The 18,392-nt window shown below is 40.8% G+C and overlaps 1 protein-coding gene across 2 annotated transcripts in view; it reads left to right on the top strand.

The window, feature by feature from the left end:
• TMEM87A (transmembrane protein 87A) overlaps positions 1 to 15,650 on the top strand; it is a 34,474-nt gene extending 18,824 nt beyond the window's left edge. The window contains exons 11-20 of one of the 2 annotated variants that reach the window (XM_075927228.2): positions 1,184 to 1,277; positions 2,612 to 2,684; positions 4,145 to 4,249; positions 6,444 to 6,502; positions 6,815 to 6,918; positions 7,327 to 7,397; positions 9,557 to 9,618; positions 10,895 to 10,947; positions 12,916 to 12,946; positions 14,070 to 15,650. In XM_075927228.2, the coding sequence (XP_075783343.2) occupies positions 1,184 to 1,277; positions 2,612 to 2,684; positions 4,145 to 4,249; positions 6,444 to 6,502; positions 6,815 to 6,918; positions 7,327 to 7,397; positions 9,557 to 9,618; positions 10,895 to 10,947; positions 12,916 to 12,946; positions 14,070 to 14,111 (694 nt within the window). In that variant the 3' untranslated portion in view covers positions 14,112 to 15,650. Of the gene's footprint in view, positions 1 to 1,183; positions 1,278 to 1,940; positions 2,013 to 2,611; positions 2,685 to 4,140; positions 4,250 to 6,443; positions 6,503 to 6,814; positions 6,919 to 7,326; positions 7,398 to 9,556; positions 9,619 to 10,894; positions 10,948 to 12,915; positions 12,947 to 14,069 lie in introns of both variants that reach the window. The other variant, XM_089778517.1, reaches the window with a different exon arrangement.
• Positions 15,651 to 18,392: the final 2,742 nt, after the last annotated feature.

Here is an 18,392-nt window from a genome sequence, read left to right as displayed (position 1 = left end):
CTTGCACCGGTCCCACGGCGGTCTGGCCTTCCCTTCACCCTTGCCTGCTATGCTGGGTAGCCCAACTCCCAGCATGCTAGACTCCAGCCCTGCTGAGCAGCCCCGCTGCTAGTAGCCCACTTCCCTGCTGGCCTACAGGACTCCCAGCTGCTAGCCCTTCACTGGGGCTCTCTGGTCCTGGAACATCCATTTAAAATAGGCAAATTAGAGATCCTGTCAGTGAGAGAGCTGACCTAGCTACCTAAAGATGACATTTTGAAAGGCATATGAGCTTAATTACACTAAAAGTTCTTTTATCCGGCATGTTGGGAGAATAGGGGCATGCCAGTAAATTAAAAATTCCGGTTAACTAAGAGGAAGGGGTTTGAGGTAAGAGTGTAGAGGACTGCGGGACACAGAGTCTGGGAGAGGGCTTGGATCCGGCCGGGGGGTTGCAGTGTGGGAGGGGCTCAGGGTGCCAGATGGCAGGGGGACACTCTACCTCTGGTGGCTACCTGTCCCTGCTGCGCTTGGTGGAGGTGCAGCCAGATGGTTTTGCTGCAAGCAGACACGCTTCCTCAGTCTGCATGTGCCATGCTACTTAGTTCCCATTGGTCATGGGCTGGGAGCCATGGTGTCAGTGCTCTGGTAGAGAAGTTAGAGACAGTGTACCTGCAGAGCCACCTGGCCATGACTCCACCAGTAATGGCAAGGATGGAGTGGTTTCTTTTGCTTCTCACTTGTGTGGTCCCCAGCTGATTTTTCTGTGGGTCAGTGGCTCCGCACCCAAAAAAGGTTCCCCACCCCTGCCATAAATAGAGAAAACATTGAAACCTTTTGTGTAGGACATAAATTAATATTTTACTTTACTTTAAAATGAAGTTTGATAAACTGTGAGTTAAAATGCTTATTCTGTTTAATAATTTAAATTAAACCATTCTCCCTAGCTGCAGCACTAGCAAAATGGCTTGGGCATAATTATGTAATTAATGGTGAAACCTTCATTGTACTGTACTCTGAAAATCACACCGGTAAATCCAAGCCTGGACAAGCCCTAATGTGAAACCCTATGAGCTTAGATCACCATGACAAAATAACATCCTAGATCTATACATTGTGATGAGAGATCTTGAATCATGTCTTTTGCCTGAGCCAAGCCTGGAGAGGTATATTTTTACCTTGAACTTTTTATATTTCCCTGCAGGCCTCGTCTTGGAGTCACTCTTCACAAAGTAGTTACAGCCGGAGTGCTCTATTTATTATTTTCTGGCATGGAAGGTGTCCTTAGAGTCACAGGGGTCAGTAGACACTTACCCGTATTTTCATGTGTGCCTCAGATATAGGAGTGGTTAGTCTTATGTGTGATTACATATTCTGTTATGAAATGAAAAATCATTCGGCTATGCTATAAGGAAACGTGGAGAATGAAATTCCCAGTGACTTGTGGGGTTGGGGGCCAAAGAGGACAGTTGTGGAGTGTTGTTGAGAAGGCTTTATTTTTCCAGCTATTTTACCAATTTCTTGCCGTCTCTCCTTCTTAATTTTATTCTCTGCAATGGAAAATAATTTTGGTGCTTTGAAATAGGAATACTTCAAAGTAGGATTTTTTTGCTCCTGATTTGACAAAGTTTTCAATGTGTGCCTAGTAGTCAGGGGGTTCACTGGATCTTGTGTAGAGAAAAAACATGCTAGCAAATAGAAATGGGTGCTCCATGCACGTTTTTGAAGGTATGTATTTTTATAGCCTGATGAAGACTATTTAGTTCTTAAAGTTTTTTCCGGAATGCATTTTTGAAGTTAATGGAGTTTAACTTCACAAGGACAATATCAGTGCTGCAGTGACACTACTGCTTGTATTACTCGGAAACTGACCTATCAGAAGAGTTTTTTGGTTTTGTTCTTCACGTAAATTCTTGGGCAGCTTATTTTGACTGTCAATGTCTCATTTGGTACTCTTTCAGTTTTTCTATGGCAATATGGCTCTGATAACAAATGTGGGTCTATCTGTGATTGATGCCTGTATTATTTTGTCGATATCCTTTCAGAAGTTACATAGTACAACTAGTTTCTCTAGGAAATGTTTAGCTCCTGGTGCATATACCAATACAGATACCAAGATGTTACTTTGTTCTGTGCATGAGGACTGTTAATCACTTTGTGCATGTTGTCTCCTAGGGGGTCCCATCAGTTTGTAGTAGTCTGTTTTTAAATTAGCACTCAGCAGTGGAACATTGTAGTCTTTGGCACCAACACAAAAGGCCACTTCTGTAAGAAGTGTTGTTGCAGAGTAATACCATCAAGGCTGGCTGCTTATTAGAGGTCCCTTTGCAATGAGTTACTTACCTGACTCTCAAAACTTGCTTCTTGTCATATCAGTCACTTGTGGGGATCAGAACTATGCGTGGTGGTGTCTGCTTTTAACTTGACTGCCAAATAATCTGTCCTTTGTGGTGAATTCTAATTCAAACCCTTAGCTTTAATATCAAAAAGTGGGGGCTTCATACTTTTCAGTTCTGTATTTATGTTCTCTGATGGTAAAATGATAACTTGGGACTGAATGCTTGATGATTTTGGTGTGTTCTTTGCTTTCTCATTCATCTTGTTCTCACTGGGTCTTTCTCTTTATCTCTAGGCACAGAATGATCTTGCCTCCTTGGCTTTTATTCCCCTGGCTTTCCTAGATACTGCCCTCTGCTGGTGGATATCCTTCAGTGTTTTTCTTTGGAGTTTGGTCTTCTGGGAGTCATTCCACTGCAAACATTTTTTTCACACATTGAATGACTTGCTATCTTTTTGTTGAACAACTACCATAGGCCCTTGTGGCCTAAAGGTTCAGGTAAGCTCTGTTTCTATAACTCATTTAACAAAATTTAAATTGCCAACAGAATTTTATGAATTGGTTTTAGAATAGGTCTTACCCCTTTACCATAGTGAACATGCAGTTTGTATGTCGTGTTCTCTGATTATTGATGTGAATTTACTCTAACTTATATTGAAGCAGCAGTCCGAACAGCAGCTTTTGGACTATGGTCTGTCCTGACCGTGCAGTGGGTTTTTTGTGTTTGTTTTTTTAGGATGGTAGTTTTAGCTTGTTTCTGTTTTAAACTGTTAGAAAACTTATTTTGGCAAAACTAGTGCTGAAACTTTTGCTCCGAAGTTACAGGTCTCATAAAGTAGCTTGGGGACGAGAGAGCAAAGTTAACTTTAAAAGCAGATTTCTGAATAATATGTCTAAATCTCTTCCCAGCCTCTTAGTCCAAATTTGCTATTTATGTCTTTAGCTGTGCTGAGACCTCTTTGAGTTTAGGACTTGGATAGGTTTTAGTATAACATCTCAAAACTACCAAACCTGAAAAATTGGGATATGCTAAAAAGTTCCTGTTTCTTCCTAGGCCAGAGCAACCTGGTTATTCCTCTTATAGCTTTATCAGTCTTTTGTGTAAACACACATACGATTCAAATTGCAGGTAAAGGCAAACATGGATGTGCTATCCACTTATATTATAACCTGGCTATTAGTTTATTCCTATTTTCCTTTTAACAAAAGCCTTGTCAAGTTTTCCTGCAAGTATGAGCTAGAGTGCAGTTTTGAAATTTTGCATCCGGACTGCTTACTGATGTGGGGAAATAGAGGTCTAGATGGAGCTGGGTAATGCAAAAGAATGGGTAAGGGGAATCTGTTGTTGTAAACCATGGTTCAAGAGCACTGTGAATGACTTTCTATTAGGAATGTAAAAATGCATAAAAATAAATGTGTAACTGATCAAAAGTTGATTACATGGTTAAATGTGTTATCTGGGGATGTAGGAGTAGTGAGAAAAAGGTGCTAGAGGGCTCCCATGCCTCATGGGTGGGCTCCTGGGTGCTTGCCTTATGGGCTGCCAGCCTTGCTGGCTGCAGCCAAGTGCTCCTTAACAGAGTTGCAGAGTTTAACCATTAACAGGAACTGATAAGCTGTTAACTCATTAAATTCCTACATCCCTACTTTCTACTGATGTGCAGGAGGGCTGGGTCACCAGTCTGCGCTGCTGTTAGCACCCCTATAATCCTTCCTATGTCTGCATGGAATGAGATAGTGTTGCTTGAGATGTGTATGGAAGGCGTGTCATATTTGTTATCAAGAACTTGATGTTTAAGCTTGATTTCCTTGACTTGCCATACATATTCATCAGCCTGACTCAAACGATGAAGCTGCTAAAACTTCGGAGGAACGTTGTGAAACTCTCTCTTTACCGGCACTTCACCAACACTCTTATCTTGGCAGTGGCAGGTGAGCTGTGGATTCCATTCTTTATTAAATAGTAAACTTTTCAGCTATTATAGGGCTGGTTTAGTTCACTAAGGCTCTTCTTTGAGTCATTTTATTGACTTTCTGTAAATGCAACTAGGAGAGGTTGGCATTTCAGTGTTTGCTCTTGAACACTCAGCCAGGGAGAGTGGTGGGTCTCTGCCAAATTTTTCTGACTACTCCAAAACAGTAGCTTCAAACTAGCTTTTATCTGAATAAAATTAATAGTTTTATGTAGTTTCTTTCATTATGGTCCCCTTTCCTCCCACCTCCACTCCTCAAACAGTCTCATGCTTTGTTAGCAGCTGCATCCCATACTAAAATCTGCTGCTGAGATGGGTAGTAACTTCCTCCCTTCCTCCAAAACTACAGTAGCACTTTGTACTGGTTAATAGGGGATTATGGCTCCCCCATACTGACAGCTTAATCTTTGACACTTCTAATACTGTTCTTCTCCTCATCTGGACTAAGATGTGAGAGCAGAGTGGTTTCCTGACAACAAATGTTATCTGCTTATTTTAGAAAGGAGAGGGCAGGCTATTTTGGGATGGAAAATTAATATTTAACGTTTATATCCATATGCATCAAATAAAAATGAACTAACATAAAGGACATACCTAATAATGCTACCAGACTGCCAGTTTTTCCTCGCCCACCCAGAAATCCTACCCAAGCAGATTGCTTTTAACTCAACTCCCTTAAGGGACTGAGGTGTTGGAATCCTGTTTTACAAAATGTGCCCATTATATAGATGAATTTACTTGACATTCTTGGCAGCATCTGAAACTAAGCCACTCCAAGATACAGCAAGTAAAAAAGAAAAATTACTCATCTCTTCAAACCCACTACAGATAGGGCTTAGTGTCTGCATTAAAATGTTGCTTTCGGGGAGGGCAGTTAATTCCAGGAATGGTGGTAGGACAGTTGGTTACTTGTAATCTGATCATAAAGAGGCCTGATGTCTTTGAATGCCAGTATCCTACTCTGTCTAGATAAAGGAGAGTAACATGAGAATGGGAAGTGGAGGGTTCAGGTTTAGCTTAGGCCTTTTTACTTGAGATAGTATTTTAAGTCTCTGATCTGATGTCCTCTTGATTTCTTGTCATAAGGTCAGTTTCTAAGTGGGTTAACTTTTAATTTTTTTTCAAAGGCTGAAAAATTGAGTTACATGCAGTTCACTCTGAAGGTCTTTGGCATTAAACTTTTTAAAAATAAGGTTCTGCCGATACTGTACAATCATAAGCATATAGGCATTTTTCATAAGATTGAGAGGTTCAAGTCGCCAATCTGTCATACAATGTATTGTGTGCCAGTTGATTGGAAATATGGCTGCTTGCTGTGGACGTAGCTTGTAAAGAGCTTTAGAGTTCATAAATGATAAACTGGTACATTGTCTAGAACATTGCTAGAAGGAAGTTTACATAATTCTTCAAAATATAGTCCTCTGGGGGAGAAGGAAGTAGGGGATCATTACCTGCTATGGTTTTTTTGGGGACAAGTGGTGAAAGCATGCCTTGGGGGAAATAAAAACTCTTTGAATTCAGCTCTTAATTTCAGTGGCTGAATTAATTGATGTGAAATGACAGCTACAGAATCACATGGTCCCTTTGTGAATAGAAGAAAAGGATGGAACAGGAAAAGTTACAGTAAATTGGTGGTGGTTTAAAAAGGCTCTTGCCTTTGAAGTTCCATGAGACTGATTTCTTAGATCGAGGTGGGCTAAAGGGCCTCTGTGGGCAGGATGCGGCTACCAGGCTGATGGATCTGGCCTGCAGAGGCCCTGCCGTACCCCCACCCTCAGGCCAATTATGGCCTGGGAGTGGGGGAGTGTGCAAAGCCCCCTCCTGTCCTGCCAGGAGAATGTGGCACTTTTAAGCGCTGCACGCTGCTTACAGGGTTGGGTGCAGAGTGGAGGAGGCTTCGCGTGCTCCCCTGGCCACAGTTGGTCTAGGGGCAGGGGAGCATGGGAAGTCTCCTCCCACGCCAGGGGCATAGGAGAGAGGGGGCAAAGGGAACTCCCTCACCCCCAGACCAATCATTGCCACTTCAGAGATTTCCAGAATGGCCCCCTGTAAAAAATTATTACTGTTGTGATAGGAAAAACTAAAAGGTAACAGGCTTTGTGCGTTCACCTATGACCTACTGTTTTTATCAAGTGTTCTTTTTTTGCTTTCAGCATCTATTGTATTTATCATCTGGACAACCATGAAATTCAGGCTGGTGGATTGTCAATTGGTGAGTTTGCATTTTGTACCCAAGTGATTTCCAGGATTACTACTTTGTTCCCTAAAATCTGGATTTGGAGGTAGAAGCAGTGAGGTTAAGGAAGCTGGAAAATGTTTTTCCTGTGGAGTCCCCTTCATGCGGAACAGCATACAGTGAAGACTTAATAGATTAAAATGTATACCATAGGGGAAGCCATTTAGTACAAAACCACAACTTATCTCCTAGTCGCAGGTGTTTTTAGTTTACCAGTTTTAAAAAAAAGAGGGGGCATGTATTCTCTCTGCTTCTGGCATGTTTTCTTTATCATATCTTTCTTGACAGGACTGGCAGGAGCTGTGGGTGGACGATGCTATTTGGCGGCTGTTGTTCTCAATGATCCTTTTTGTCATCATGGTGTTGTGGAGGCCATCTGCTAACAACCAAAGGTTCAGTGCATCTTACCTTTCTTAAAGTAATCTGGACTACTTAGTTGAGTTTATCCAAAGGGAGCATTTCTAGCAGTCCTTGTGTATAACCTTTCTGTGGCTGTGTGTGTGTGGATTGAGAAGGAAGTATAGTTCATGTTGCAGCTCTCCTGATCTCAGAAAGTGGAAGTCACATTTGTAGATGTATAGGCTTTCCTTTGTAACATTTATTTAAAAATAGGATGAGGTATTTAAATCTCCGTTTGTGGTTGATCAAGAATTTTAACTTACAGTTGGTGTGAGCTATCCAGAATAGTCAAATGATAAAAATTGCAAGATAATAAATCTCTTCAAAGACATTTATGTACAATATTTTTCACTTTGCGCATCTGTCTCATGGTGCTTTCATTCTTTTTGTCTTCTCCATAGGTTTGCTTTCTCACCATTGTCTGAGGAAGATGAAGATGAACAGAAAGAGCCCATGTTAAAGGAAAGCTTTGGTAATGTTGTAGTAATTAATGTGGGAGACCGCCAGACACTAATTTAACTTAAATTCCTCTAAGTCCAAAGGCCAAATGGTGTTCTATAAAATTGCTCTATCGCACCTGATACAATAACGAAGTATTCAGAGGCATGTGATCAGTATATTTACAAATAGGCCAGACAAAGGAAACTGTCTTATCCTGATGTGCTCTAGCATGATCAGGTAGGGATCTGACAAAGAAGCTTCAAATGTATGGCTTTCTTTATACCTGTCTTCCAAGTTGCTAGCTTTAGCAAAAGTCCAATTTGAAGCAGCTTCTGCTTGCTGCTTTCCTTTCTCTGAGGCCTCCCTTTATGCCCTTACCTTTCTTCTTCCCCTCCCCCCACAGCAGAACAGTGGGAAGGTTTGTGTTTGTTTCTCTTGAGAGAGTTTTTCCTTTTTCATGTTACTGCAGCTCTGTGTTTTATTAATTATGCTTTGAACCATACATGACTTCCACACTACAAGTAATGCCATTTGTTATTCTCAGAACCTTTTACTTGCTGACCGGGGCTCCTACCTCACTGGCCACAAACCAGAAAGCAAATACAGGCAGTCCCCGGGTTACGTACAAGATAGGGACTGTAGGTTTGTTCTTAAGTTGAATCTGTATGTAAGTCGGAACTGGCATCCAGATTCAGCCGCTGCTGAAACTGACCAGCAGCGGCTGAATCAGGACCTGGGGCAGAGCAGCTGGGGTGCTGCCGGGTTGGTCCAGTAGTGCCCAGAGCGGGCGCTGCAGGACCAATCCGCAGCGCCCTAGCTGCTCTGCTCCAGGGTCCAAAACAAAAGCCTGGTCTGCTGGGGGGGGGGCACACTAGTCCGCCCCCCCCCCCCAGCAGACCAGGGACACGGGGAGCAGAGCCGCAGCGGCAAAGTCTCAGAGGCGCGGGACCCCCCCGCGGCTGAGGCTTGAGTCCCGGTGCCTGTGGTCTGCTGGGGCAAAGCCTCAGAAGCGCGGGAACCCGCCCGGTGCCTCTGGTCTGCTGGAGACGGTCTCCAGCAGACCAGGGGCACCGGAGCAGCTTACGAACGGGGCTTTCTCGCCCCGGAGCTTGCAGGTAGCAATCCGCTACCTCGACCTCCGGGGTGAGAGAGCCCCGTTCGTAAATGCGGATCCGACATAAGTCGGATCCGCGTAAGTCGGGGACTGCCTGTATACTATTTTCTCAATCAAACTTAGGGGTTAACTTTAATTTAATTTCACAACTATCTGTACAAGGAGGAATAGAATCATTCTGATTTTCATTACTTGGTTGTGGGGAGGAGGAATCTTAGTGCTGACTTAACAGAATTAACAGCTCTGGAAATTGAAGTTTTCTGTTCACTGTAAAATTGAGAACCGGTACAGCAGCACTGTCCCCAGCAGTGTAAATGTCTCCATGATGCCACTAGACTTAACCCAAGTTTTTAGAGGAAGTCCTCCACTAGGTTCAGTCTCTACATGGCCTGTTTTATCTTTGACTTCTCAGATGAAACAGCCAATAGGGGCACTCATGTAATCTTAGACCATCAACTTTATTTCATGTAGGTAACTAGTCTTCAGCTGGTGGAGACTTCTCACGTACTACTGTTGGACTGCAAATTAAGATGGATTTGAAATGATGATTCAAGCTCTGAACCCTCTAGTCCTAATAATTCTGCATTTCAGAAGCTCAGAGAAAAGCTGGGGGAGCTGGTTCTACAGGAACAGTGAAATGAACTATGCATAGACTGAAGAAAGATCAGTTTCCTCTTAGAGTTAATAGTGTGCATTACTATTACCGGGTTGGTAACAGTAATGCACACTTATGGGGGAATGATTTCTGAAGTGTGTTAATGTGGTTTGCACTAAACATTTCCTGGAGCACTTTAACATAGTGCTGTTTCCACACCCATATGAGGTGCATTGTTTCAGCATGCAGACCAACCCTTAGTATTTGTTAAAAGCATATGTGATTTTTTTTTTTTTTTTTCTGGGAAGTGACCAGTAATTTTTGGTACCAGGAAAGGAGACTCCTTTTAAAAGGGTAGCATGCCATTTCTCCTAAATAATGATCTTTGGCTTCAGTGGAGTGTTGATAGATATGCCGTTTACAGTTTACATACTGAGGAAGATTAATCATTCTGCCTTTATCTTTTATATCTCCTTTGCAGAGGGAATGAAAATGAGAAGTACAAAACAAGAACCAAATGGAAATGTGAAAGCAAACAAAGCAGTGAGTATGCCCTTCCCATCATAACCCTATCACTAAGTAAAGGTAATGGCCAATGAATCAGTTGGCTGTCACTCAAATAGGAGCTCTGTCACAAACAAATCAAGTATCTGTTAGTATACTCCATACAAATTTCTTATACTTCTTGGAAAGTTCAAGTGATTTAGGTCTAAACATCTTGATTGTGATGCTTGTAAGACAAAATCTGTTCACAGAATTCTGATTTACCAGAAAACTATGTGGTTTGAGAACTCGCACATAATCTGTTAGTGACAAAGTGTTTAATACTATGCCCAGATCTCTGGAACTGGCTATATAGCCTTTGTGTAACTAGTCTCTCAGGTTTTGAGATTTCAGCTTTCATGTATTTTCCTGTTTTGAAGCACTGGACAAAAAGGGAATTTGTACTACTTACCCTGTGTGTCTAAATCCTGTATGCTTTTCAGTCAGATGCATGACCACCAGGTGCATGCATATCTTTTGTGAGTGCATTTAAGTCATTGACATTTTACAGTTATGACCCTGTGGCTCTGTAAAACTCAGGATTTATTTGCAGTGGGTAGGTAGAAAATGCATTCCAAAGTTATTTCTCAAAGGCCTTTATGTAGTGGAGTTCATTTTTGTTTAAAATATGCATAAACTGTTGAATCTCTGCCCTCAGAAATCTCTGTTCTGCTTTGTCAAGAGGAAAGAGTTCCTTAAACTCTTGAGTCAGCAGGGAGGACATTGTTTCATCAAATAAAGATGACTTCTAATTCACAGATCCTTAATATAAAGATTAAGCTGCCTATTTTCTGTTCCATAGAAAAGCAAAATTAGAATATGTTCAGTGCCCATACATCCTAAGTAGTAAGATGTATCATAAATCAAAATGTCAGTTCATGCAAATCAACTGCAAATGCTATTAAAATGCAGAGTCACAACAAAAATTAGGAAGATAACATTAATATGGGGTATACTCTTTTAATCTTTTAAATACATCATTAGGAATCTTAGTTTATAAAACACTGTATTAAAACGAAAATATTGTAACATTTTAAGTTAATTCTTGGCTGAGTAGGCACTGGCTTATAATTGCTGAAAAAACTTTTAAAAATCTACTGTGATTTCCCTTCTCTTCTGAACTTGGTTCCTTAATCCAAAAATAACGATTTGGATTTCTTGTGTGAGCATCTACTGTAGTTAATATGAGCTTTTCCAATAGTCTAGAAAAAATATATTAATGTGAAAATCCCTTCATAGAATCTTGTCATTTTGTCTGTTTCTGTGCTGCTTGCAGGAAGATGATCTGAAGTGGGTAGAAGAGAATGTTCCTTCTTCTGTTACTGATGTGTAAGTATCTGTCCTGTGACACACGATACTAGCAGCATTGGAGTCAGAGGCATTGGAAGTATAGTTATACTGCCAGCAGTTATGATGTTGGCTCAGTCTAGGAAGGTATTAAATCCAGTCTGGAGCTCGCCTCTGACATTAGAGATACAGAATACTCAGCATAATTTTTAGTCGTGTGTAGTACTGTCCCTTTTAATAGATTTTATAATATTAAAAACAAAATCCAAAACTGCACCTCCTTTGAATCTTTGTGTTTGTCATTTTTGCTGCTGAGGTGAAATTACCCTTAAATGTAATACATCTGTTGAAATGAAGACTGGGAATGTCTTGAACGGTTCTCTGTAGTTGGTAGTGGTATGTTCTAATCCTTATGAGGAAGGATTTGAGACCTCAGGTTGAAAATCAACAGTACTACAAGTGAGGCTACATCGAATAGGTAAGTCCTCTGGTTCAATATTTGGTGATGTGTTTTGGTTTTTAAGCATTCAGTGTTTGTGGGGTTAGATTTTTATCTCTCAGGTAAATTTTTAGTCCTTTTTCTTAAAGGACCAATATAGTAAAAGATACAGGATAGAGCTAACACGTTCTCATGCTCTGCAGATGGAAAAATCAGTGATACACGTTTCACTGCTGATTGTCAGTATGATACAAACTTGTTCCTGTTGTAGCTTCTGTACACCACCTCATGACTATTATTAATGAGCTAAAGTCAGTGTGTGTTGTCTGTGATTTGAACCCCATATCTAATGACTGACCTGCTTTTCTGTGAAGTTAAAATTAAGTGGATCAGCTTCCTTCAGTAGTGTACTTTGGAAGTACATAAAGCGTTTTTCCTGAAATAACACATGTAGTACATAATTTTTATTAAATTTGAGAGTTAATACCGAATTGTCTGAGCCCTGTTTATTGGCTGTTTCAGTGACATTGTGACAGTTTCTGCCTTAATGCTGGTTTTTATAGTTTAAAAACTTTTTATATTCTATACCTAAATTTCTCATTGTTAAAGCTTATGTAACCCATGAGGGAATACTGGCTTACAATTCTCATACTGGCATTCCAGCTAGAGGCCCAGATCCTGGATTTAAATATACAACTCTTTTTAATAAAAATATAATTCTGTTTATACATGATAGAATATGAAGCAGGCCCACCAACCGGGGAAGGGTGTGATTGCAAAGGGGGCCCTGGGACCCCCTTTGAAAGAGGCCCAAGGCTCCTGGCCATCACTTCTGCTACTGTTGTGACAGGACTATTGTAGCAGCAGCCAAAGCCTTGGGCCCTTTAAATCACTGGTGGGGCAGCACCAGGGTTCTGGCAGCACTGAAGGCTGACTGCCCTGGCCCTGCTCGTTCTGTCAAGGTCTCGCCACTTTCAGGTTTGTGGAGCTGGCCCACCCCCACCTTGCCTGGGGGCCCACGGAAGCTGTCAGCTCCCCTGATACTACGTACGGTTTTTCAGAATATTATACTGTGGAAAAGAGATGTCTCTTGTGAAAATTTGTCATTTGACTTTTGTCTTTATAGAATGAGTAAGGATTTTCTGTCAAAAAACACACAAACTAAAGGGTACTGAAAACTAATACAAGGCAAGATGCTGCTCCCTACAAAGTAAATAAGGCAAGATGCTGCTCCCCACAAAGTAAATAAGGAGCTGCAAAAGACACTTGCATTTTACTTGAGCATTTTTATATCTCCTGGCTGATTTCAAGTGATGGTAGGAATTTGAGAGCTGGACAATGACAGAAGAACTTAGAAACTGATTTTGGTATTTGTTAGTGCTACTTAGGTCTCATCTCACTCTTTTAATTTCTTTGTCTTTTGCTGAAATCAGAGAACCAGAGAAAGGTTGGTGGTCTTCTCCATCATAACCCAAACCCTGTCAAAAAGCAGGAAGTGTTAAAACTGGCATTGATGTTTTAAGCCATTTTTATTGCACAGGGGTTTTGTAACAATCTTTGTTTTATTGCAGTGCTCTCCCAGCCCTTCTGGATTCAGATGAGGTCAGTAAACAAGCCTTTAGCACAAATGGAAGTCTTGTGACATGCCAAGGGAGTCATGAGTTTTTTTTTCATTAAAGGGGTTGACTTGGCCTGTTATAACTGAGCTCTGTGTTGCTATAAAGGCAGCAGGAAAGCGGAGCTGAGGCAGTACTGATGTTATAATTTAATCTTGTTAGTCTTTAAAGTGCTACATAGTCCTGTATTTTGTTTCAGCTACACCAGACTAACACGGCTACATCTCTATCACTATTCTTAATGAAATATAGTAATTTCCCTTAAACAGAACTAGTGTAAACTAGTGTTCAGACAAAAGACTTTCAAGAACTGTAGAGTTTGTGCAGCAGATTGCAATTGATCATGAAACAATTGTTTTAAATAGCAGATGATTTAGTGTACAGGACGCTTCTTCCACGTTTGTGTGTGAATTCCAGTAATGTATGTTGTAGCAAAACGACTCAGTTTCTGGCTCTGCAGATGCCATTACATAAATTAGCCACTGTTTGTAGAACATTAGTCCTCAGATTGAGAGGAATGTTTTGGGGTGTGTGCACTGGGGCCTCAGCCATTCCCACAGGGAGGGAGCATGATGCTTCCAGCACCAGTCCACCCCAATTTTGCTTTTTTGCCAAGCCCGTTCAGCCTCCAATCCTGCTCTGCCTCCAGGCCCAGGCCAGCCCCTATAGGGGACAGAGAGGGAGTGCCTGTCCACTCTGCTGTGATTCCCTCTTTGCTCTCAGTCCATCTCTGCCCTAGTTCCTCCACTATCCACAGTTCAGCTGTGAGCTCCACCTTTACCCCAGGCTCTTGTGCTGAGAGGGCCTTAGCTCGGCAGTAATGGATGGTGGGGTCAGACAGATTCCATTAAAGTCATAATCTGATTTAAACAGAGATTGAGGAGTAGTAGTATACTCTGAAAGGTAACACTTTTCCATAGATATGCAGTTAGATCTATGACTAGACAAATTTATATCTTGTCAAAATTTGAGCAGACTTTATGCATCTCTTATTCTGTGTATAATCGTTCTGTAAGGTATGTGTGTACCTATAAATATGTGAAGAGAGTGATGTAAGCACACACAACAAGAAAAATTCAAATGTCAATGACCTCGTTTGAATCTTGCAGGAAAGAATGATTACACACTTCGAAAGATCCAAAATGGAGTGAAGAAGCAACGTCTTGAAACTTCTGTTTCCCGTAGGCTGCCTGGTGGATCAGGTGCATTCTGCTGATCTCTTTCTTGGTCTTCACCTTTGGAACTGGATACTGTATTTGAATGGTGGCCTCTTCCACAGTTTATTGTGAAAGAGGCTCACAAGGACATTGATAAATCTTTGGAAAATGTTTGAATTTACAATGTTGCTGCAAGTTTGGATTTTTAAGTGATTTAAATGTGTGTTCCAGCACCTTCTGTAACTTTTTTCAGATATTTAACCTGTCAAACTAAAGGTCCTAACTCCTGACTGAGGGACTGTGAATTTAATGTTACAATTAACTTCTACAGGACAGCTGCCTGTTTTTTTGTTTTGTTTTTTTGTTTTTTTTTAAGTGGAAAGTAGAAGATGGCAGTGAAGAAGTATTTTAGAAACAACCTTGCCATTTTCTTGGAAATAATGACTCGTAGATGGAGACTGCACAGCTAGCTTAGAAGGAGAGGAGGATTTTGAGTAAGAAGCCCCAGTAATTGAAGGAAATCAAGATACCAAAAAGGAAATATTTGAAAAAGTTACAATGATATTGATGGTTTTTAACAAAACCAAGTGCAATTTTATCAACACTGTGTAGAAAAGATTTTCTATTTTACATGTCATTGACCTAGGAGCACCAGTTGCATAACTTTAGCATTTTTTGTTGTGGCACATCTCATTGCCGGCAATGTGGTGGATGCCTGAAAAATTACTTGCCCATACCTTCAAAGTGTTGTGTGGTCTAATAAAAATTTCCTGCAACACTTTGCTAGTGTGTGTCTGACTATGAAGTTAAGCAAATATTAACTAGATATTTCAGCAGGGCTCTACTCTGTGCGAGATACCTCTCTGCCAAGAGGCCTATACTCTTCCAGGAGAAAATGGCACAATGTCCCAGAGGAAGCAAGTTCTGGTTTTGCCTGCAGGCAAAAATGTTGCTGGTTTTGATGTTAATATGTTGTGCTGGGATAGTTCCATTCCTGGGGTCTGGATGGGATGTGTATGTAAAAGTTACCTGTTAACGTATATGATTTGGTGATTGGCTTTCTTGTCGTCAATCCCTCTGACCAACATGTGCTCTTTGTTCATTTGTTCAGTGTCTGAGTTGCAGATTTCTGTTCTGTACAGAGTGTTTCTGACTTCTTAGAGGGGAAAATAGTCTTTGCTTTTGGGTTTTTCATAATGTCTTATACTTTCTAGCCCTGAACGTTTCACTTGGCAATAACTTACATGTGCATGCCCATTGTAGGCCATGGGTTTGCATGTGTAAAATTGCACATGTGAGTGAAGTGATAATTGGTCTGCAGAGTTCTTTACTACTGATAATGGCACAGGAGGCAACAAGAGCCTGACTTTTAAATCCAATGTGGAGTTTGCTGTACTGCTAATTAAACAGCTTCTTACTTTGTAAATTGAGTCCATTTGATTCAGAAATTGACGAGAGAACTTGTAATCCTCAAATTGCCCTTTACAGAGCAGCTTTTGTGGAGGAGAAATGCATTAAAAGCTCATTCATAGATTTTATGGTCAGAAGGGACCATTGTACTCTAGTCTGACCTGCACACTGTAGGCCACAGCACTTCACCAACTCTCTTGTAAAAGACCCATAACCTGTGGCTGAGTTACTAAAGTCCTCCAATAATGATTTAAAGACTTCAAGCTGCAGGGAATCCACCATTTACTCTTTTATTTAATTTTTAATCATCAAGTAAACTGTGCCTAATGCTGCAGAGGAAGTCAAAACCACACGAGGATCTCTGTCAATTGGATCCAGGGGAAAATTCCTTCCCAGTCCCAAATATGACCATTATACCCAAGCATATAAACAAGACTAACTAGCCAGACACCTGGGAAAGAATTCTCTGTAGTAACTCAGAGCCCTCCCAATTAATGTTCCATCTCTGGACCATGGGGATTTTTGCTACAAGTAGTTGCAAATGGGCCACATGTATTGTTGCCAGTCACATCCTACTAATCCCTACATACATCTATCAAGCTCAGTTTTGAAGCCAGTTAGGTTTTTTTGTCTACATTGCTTTCCTTGGAAGGCTATTTTAGAATTTCACTTCTCTGAGACTTAAACCATGAAGCCTAAACTTATGATGGTCAGTTTATACCTATTTGTTTTTGTGTCCACATTGGCATTTAATAACTCCTCTGGTATTTATCCCTCTAGTATATTTATGGAGAGCAATCCTATCTACCTTCAGCCTTTGTTTGATTTGGCTAAACAAGCCAAGCTCTTCGATTCTTTTCTGATGAGAGATTTTCCCTTCCTCTGATCATCTTGGTAGTGCCCTGTATCTGTTTTGAATCCATCTTAAACATGGGAGACAAGAATTGCATACAGTAGTGTTCCAGATGAGATTTCACAAGTTCCTTGTATAATGGCAGTAAAACGTCCTGTCTCTATTGGAAATGTCTCATCCTAGGATTGCATTAGCTTTTTTCCTGGTTACATTGCAGGTGGTGACTCATTATCTTGGGATCAACTCATATAACTAGATCTTTCTTGTCTTTCACATCCGACTGATAAGTCCTCAGCATATGGCAAAAGTTCTTGTTAGTCCCTAAGTACATGCCCATCCCATTTCTGTAACCTCAGTTTTCAGAGCTGCTTCTATGTTACTCTGGTCCTTCTCCCAACTTTGCAGATGACAAACTTTATTAAAGCACTTCCACTTTCTGTGCCAAGATCATGAATGAAAATGTTAACTTAAATGGATCCTCAAGATCTCCACAAGTAACCTCCTCCCAGCCTGACAACTTCCCTTTTAGCATGACCTATTGTAGTCTCCCCTTTAACCATTTCATCACTGTCTACCTTTTAATGCTCATTAATCCCTGTGTTCTCCAATTTAACTTATAATTTTTCATGTGGAACTATATCAGATGCCTTACTGAAGTCCAGGCATATTTTATTTACTGCATTTCCTTTGCCTAGAAAATAGATTATCTTAAATGAAGTTTTTGGGCTCTTTGGGTGCCAGCTCTGAAATAATATAACCCCCCCGTAACTTCCATGTGTAGTCATCTTCACTGTTTATTCCATTTCTTGTATCACAACCACTACTGCCTCTATCATAGCTTTCCCACCTAAGCTTCTGTCAAGGGAAAGCTCAGAACACCACATATTCCCTCTCCCAAATTCCTGTTTTCTGCTCTCGTTATCTGATGCTGCAACTACTGGCTGGTTACTTGCCTGCCTTTTTAGGCTCCCTCATCAAGGCTCCACTGTGATTAAAAGTTCTGCTTGTCTCACAGCACAAGGCCTCCTACTAGCCTCTGAAAACTGGAAAACAAACCAGCAAGCAAACTGCTGCTTCAGAACTTGCTGTCTGCCCTAGCTAGTATGGCTAGGTTGCCATACGTATCCAACAGGCCTTCACTCAAACACTTGTGTTTTCTGGCTCTTCTGCTGCTGTTTACTGGCTTTTGTGCTAGTCTTCATATTTTCCTTTAACTCTTGTTTAATATTAGAAGTGAATGGAACAAAGAATCATCACTTGTCATGGAAGTGCAATATGGAGAGGGTTGTGTTTGTGTGTGCATGAGTTTTTAACAAAAATCTAGTCCAGGACACAAAGATGTAACTCCTTTTGTTCAGCAGCTTTGCATTGTGATGGGAAATGGACAATTTTCTTCAAAAGAGTTACAGGGAACTTGGCTTCTTTAAAAAAAGTAAACCAGAGCTTGATTTTTTTTTTTTAATTTCCCTTTTTAACCCTCTGATGCCTGTTACCTTATTAGCCTCTTTTCTGATCCCTTTCTAATAGCCCTATTCAATGTCATAAATGAAGCACGGCAATAATACCGATGTCACTTGCTAACTGAAAAGCACTTGAAGTTTTTGGCAAGGACATAGCTTTGATTCAAAATTCAATAGCTAAGAGCAATTTCAAACAGATTTCTAAATTGGCAAAACTGGCTAGGTGTGCAAGAGATTTAAGAGTAGAATAAATATGAAGAGATTACTGCCAGTCAAAAGCTATGCTGGTCTCTTGACCTGGGCTGTTACTTGACTCTTAAGCAGTAGATGAGTTCAATATTTAGAGTTCTCTCTCCATCCTGTGGATGGATGCTTCATCTAAGCAACAACGTGCACAATGTGCTTCGGTATGTGTTCTGCACAATTTCTTGCTCTCAGCTACTTTCCCTTGTTTTTGTTTTTACAAGTATTTCTTAGATCTTTCAAGGGTAAAAATCCATTTCCTATTATGAAATAAGGTGATGTTGCTGACTCAGCTGTACCATCACTGTG

This window comes from Pelodiscus sinensis, chromosome 5 (genome assembly GCF_052426305.1).
Source record: "Pelodiscus sinensis isolate ZL-2025 chromosome 5, ASM5242630v1, whole genome shotgun sequence".
In the NCBI taxonomy this organism is placed as follows: Eukaryota; Metazoa; Chordata; order Testudines; family Trionychidae; genus Pelodiscus; species Pelodiscus sinensis.
The sequence above is the reverse complement of the archived record's forward strand: the minus strand, read 5'-3'. Positions and strand labels throughout refer to the sequence as shown.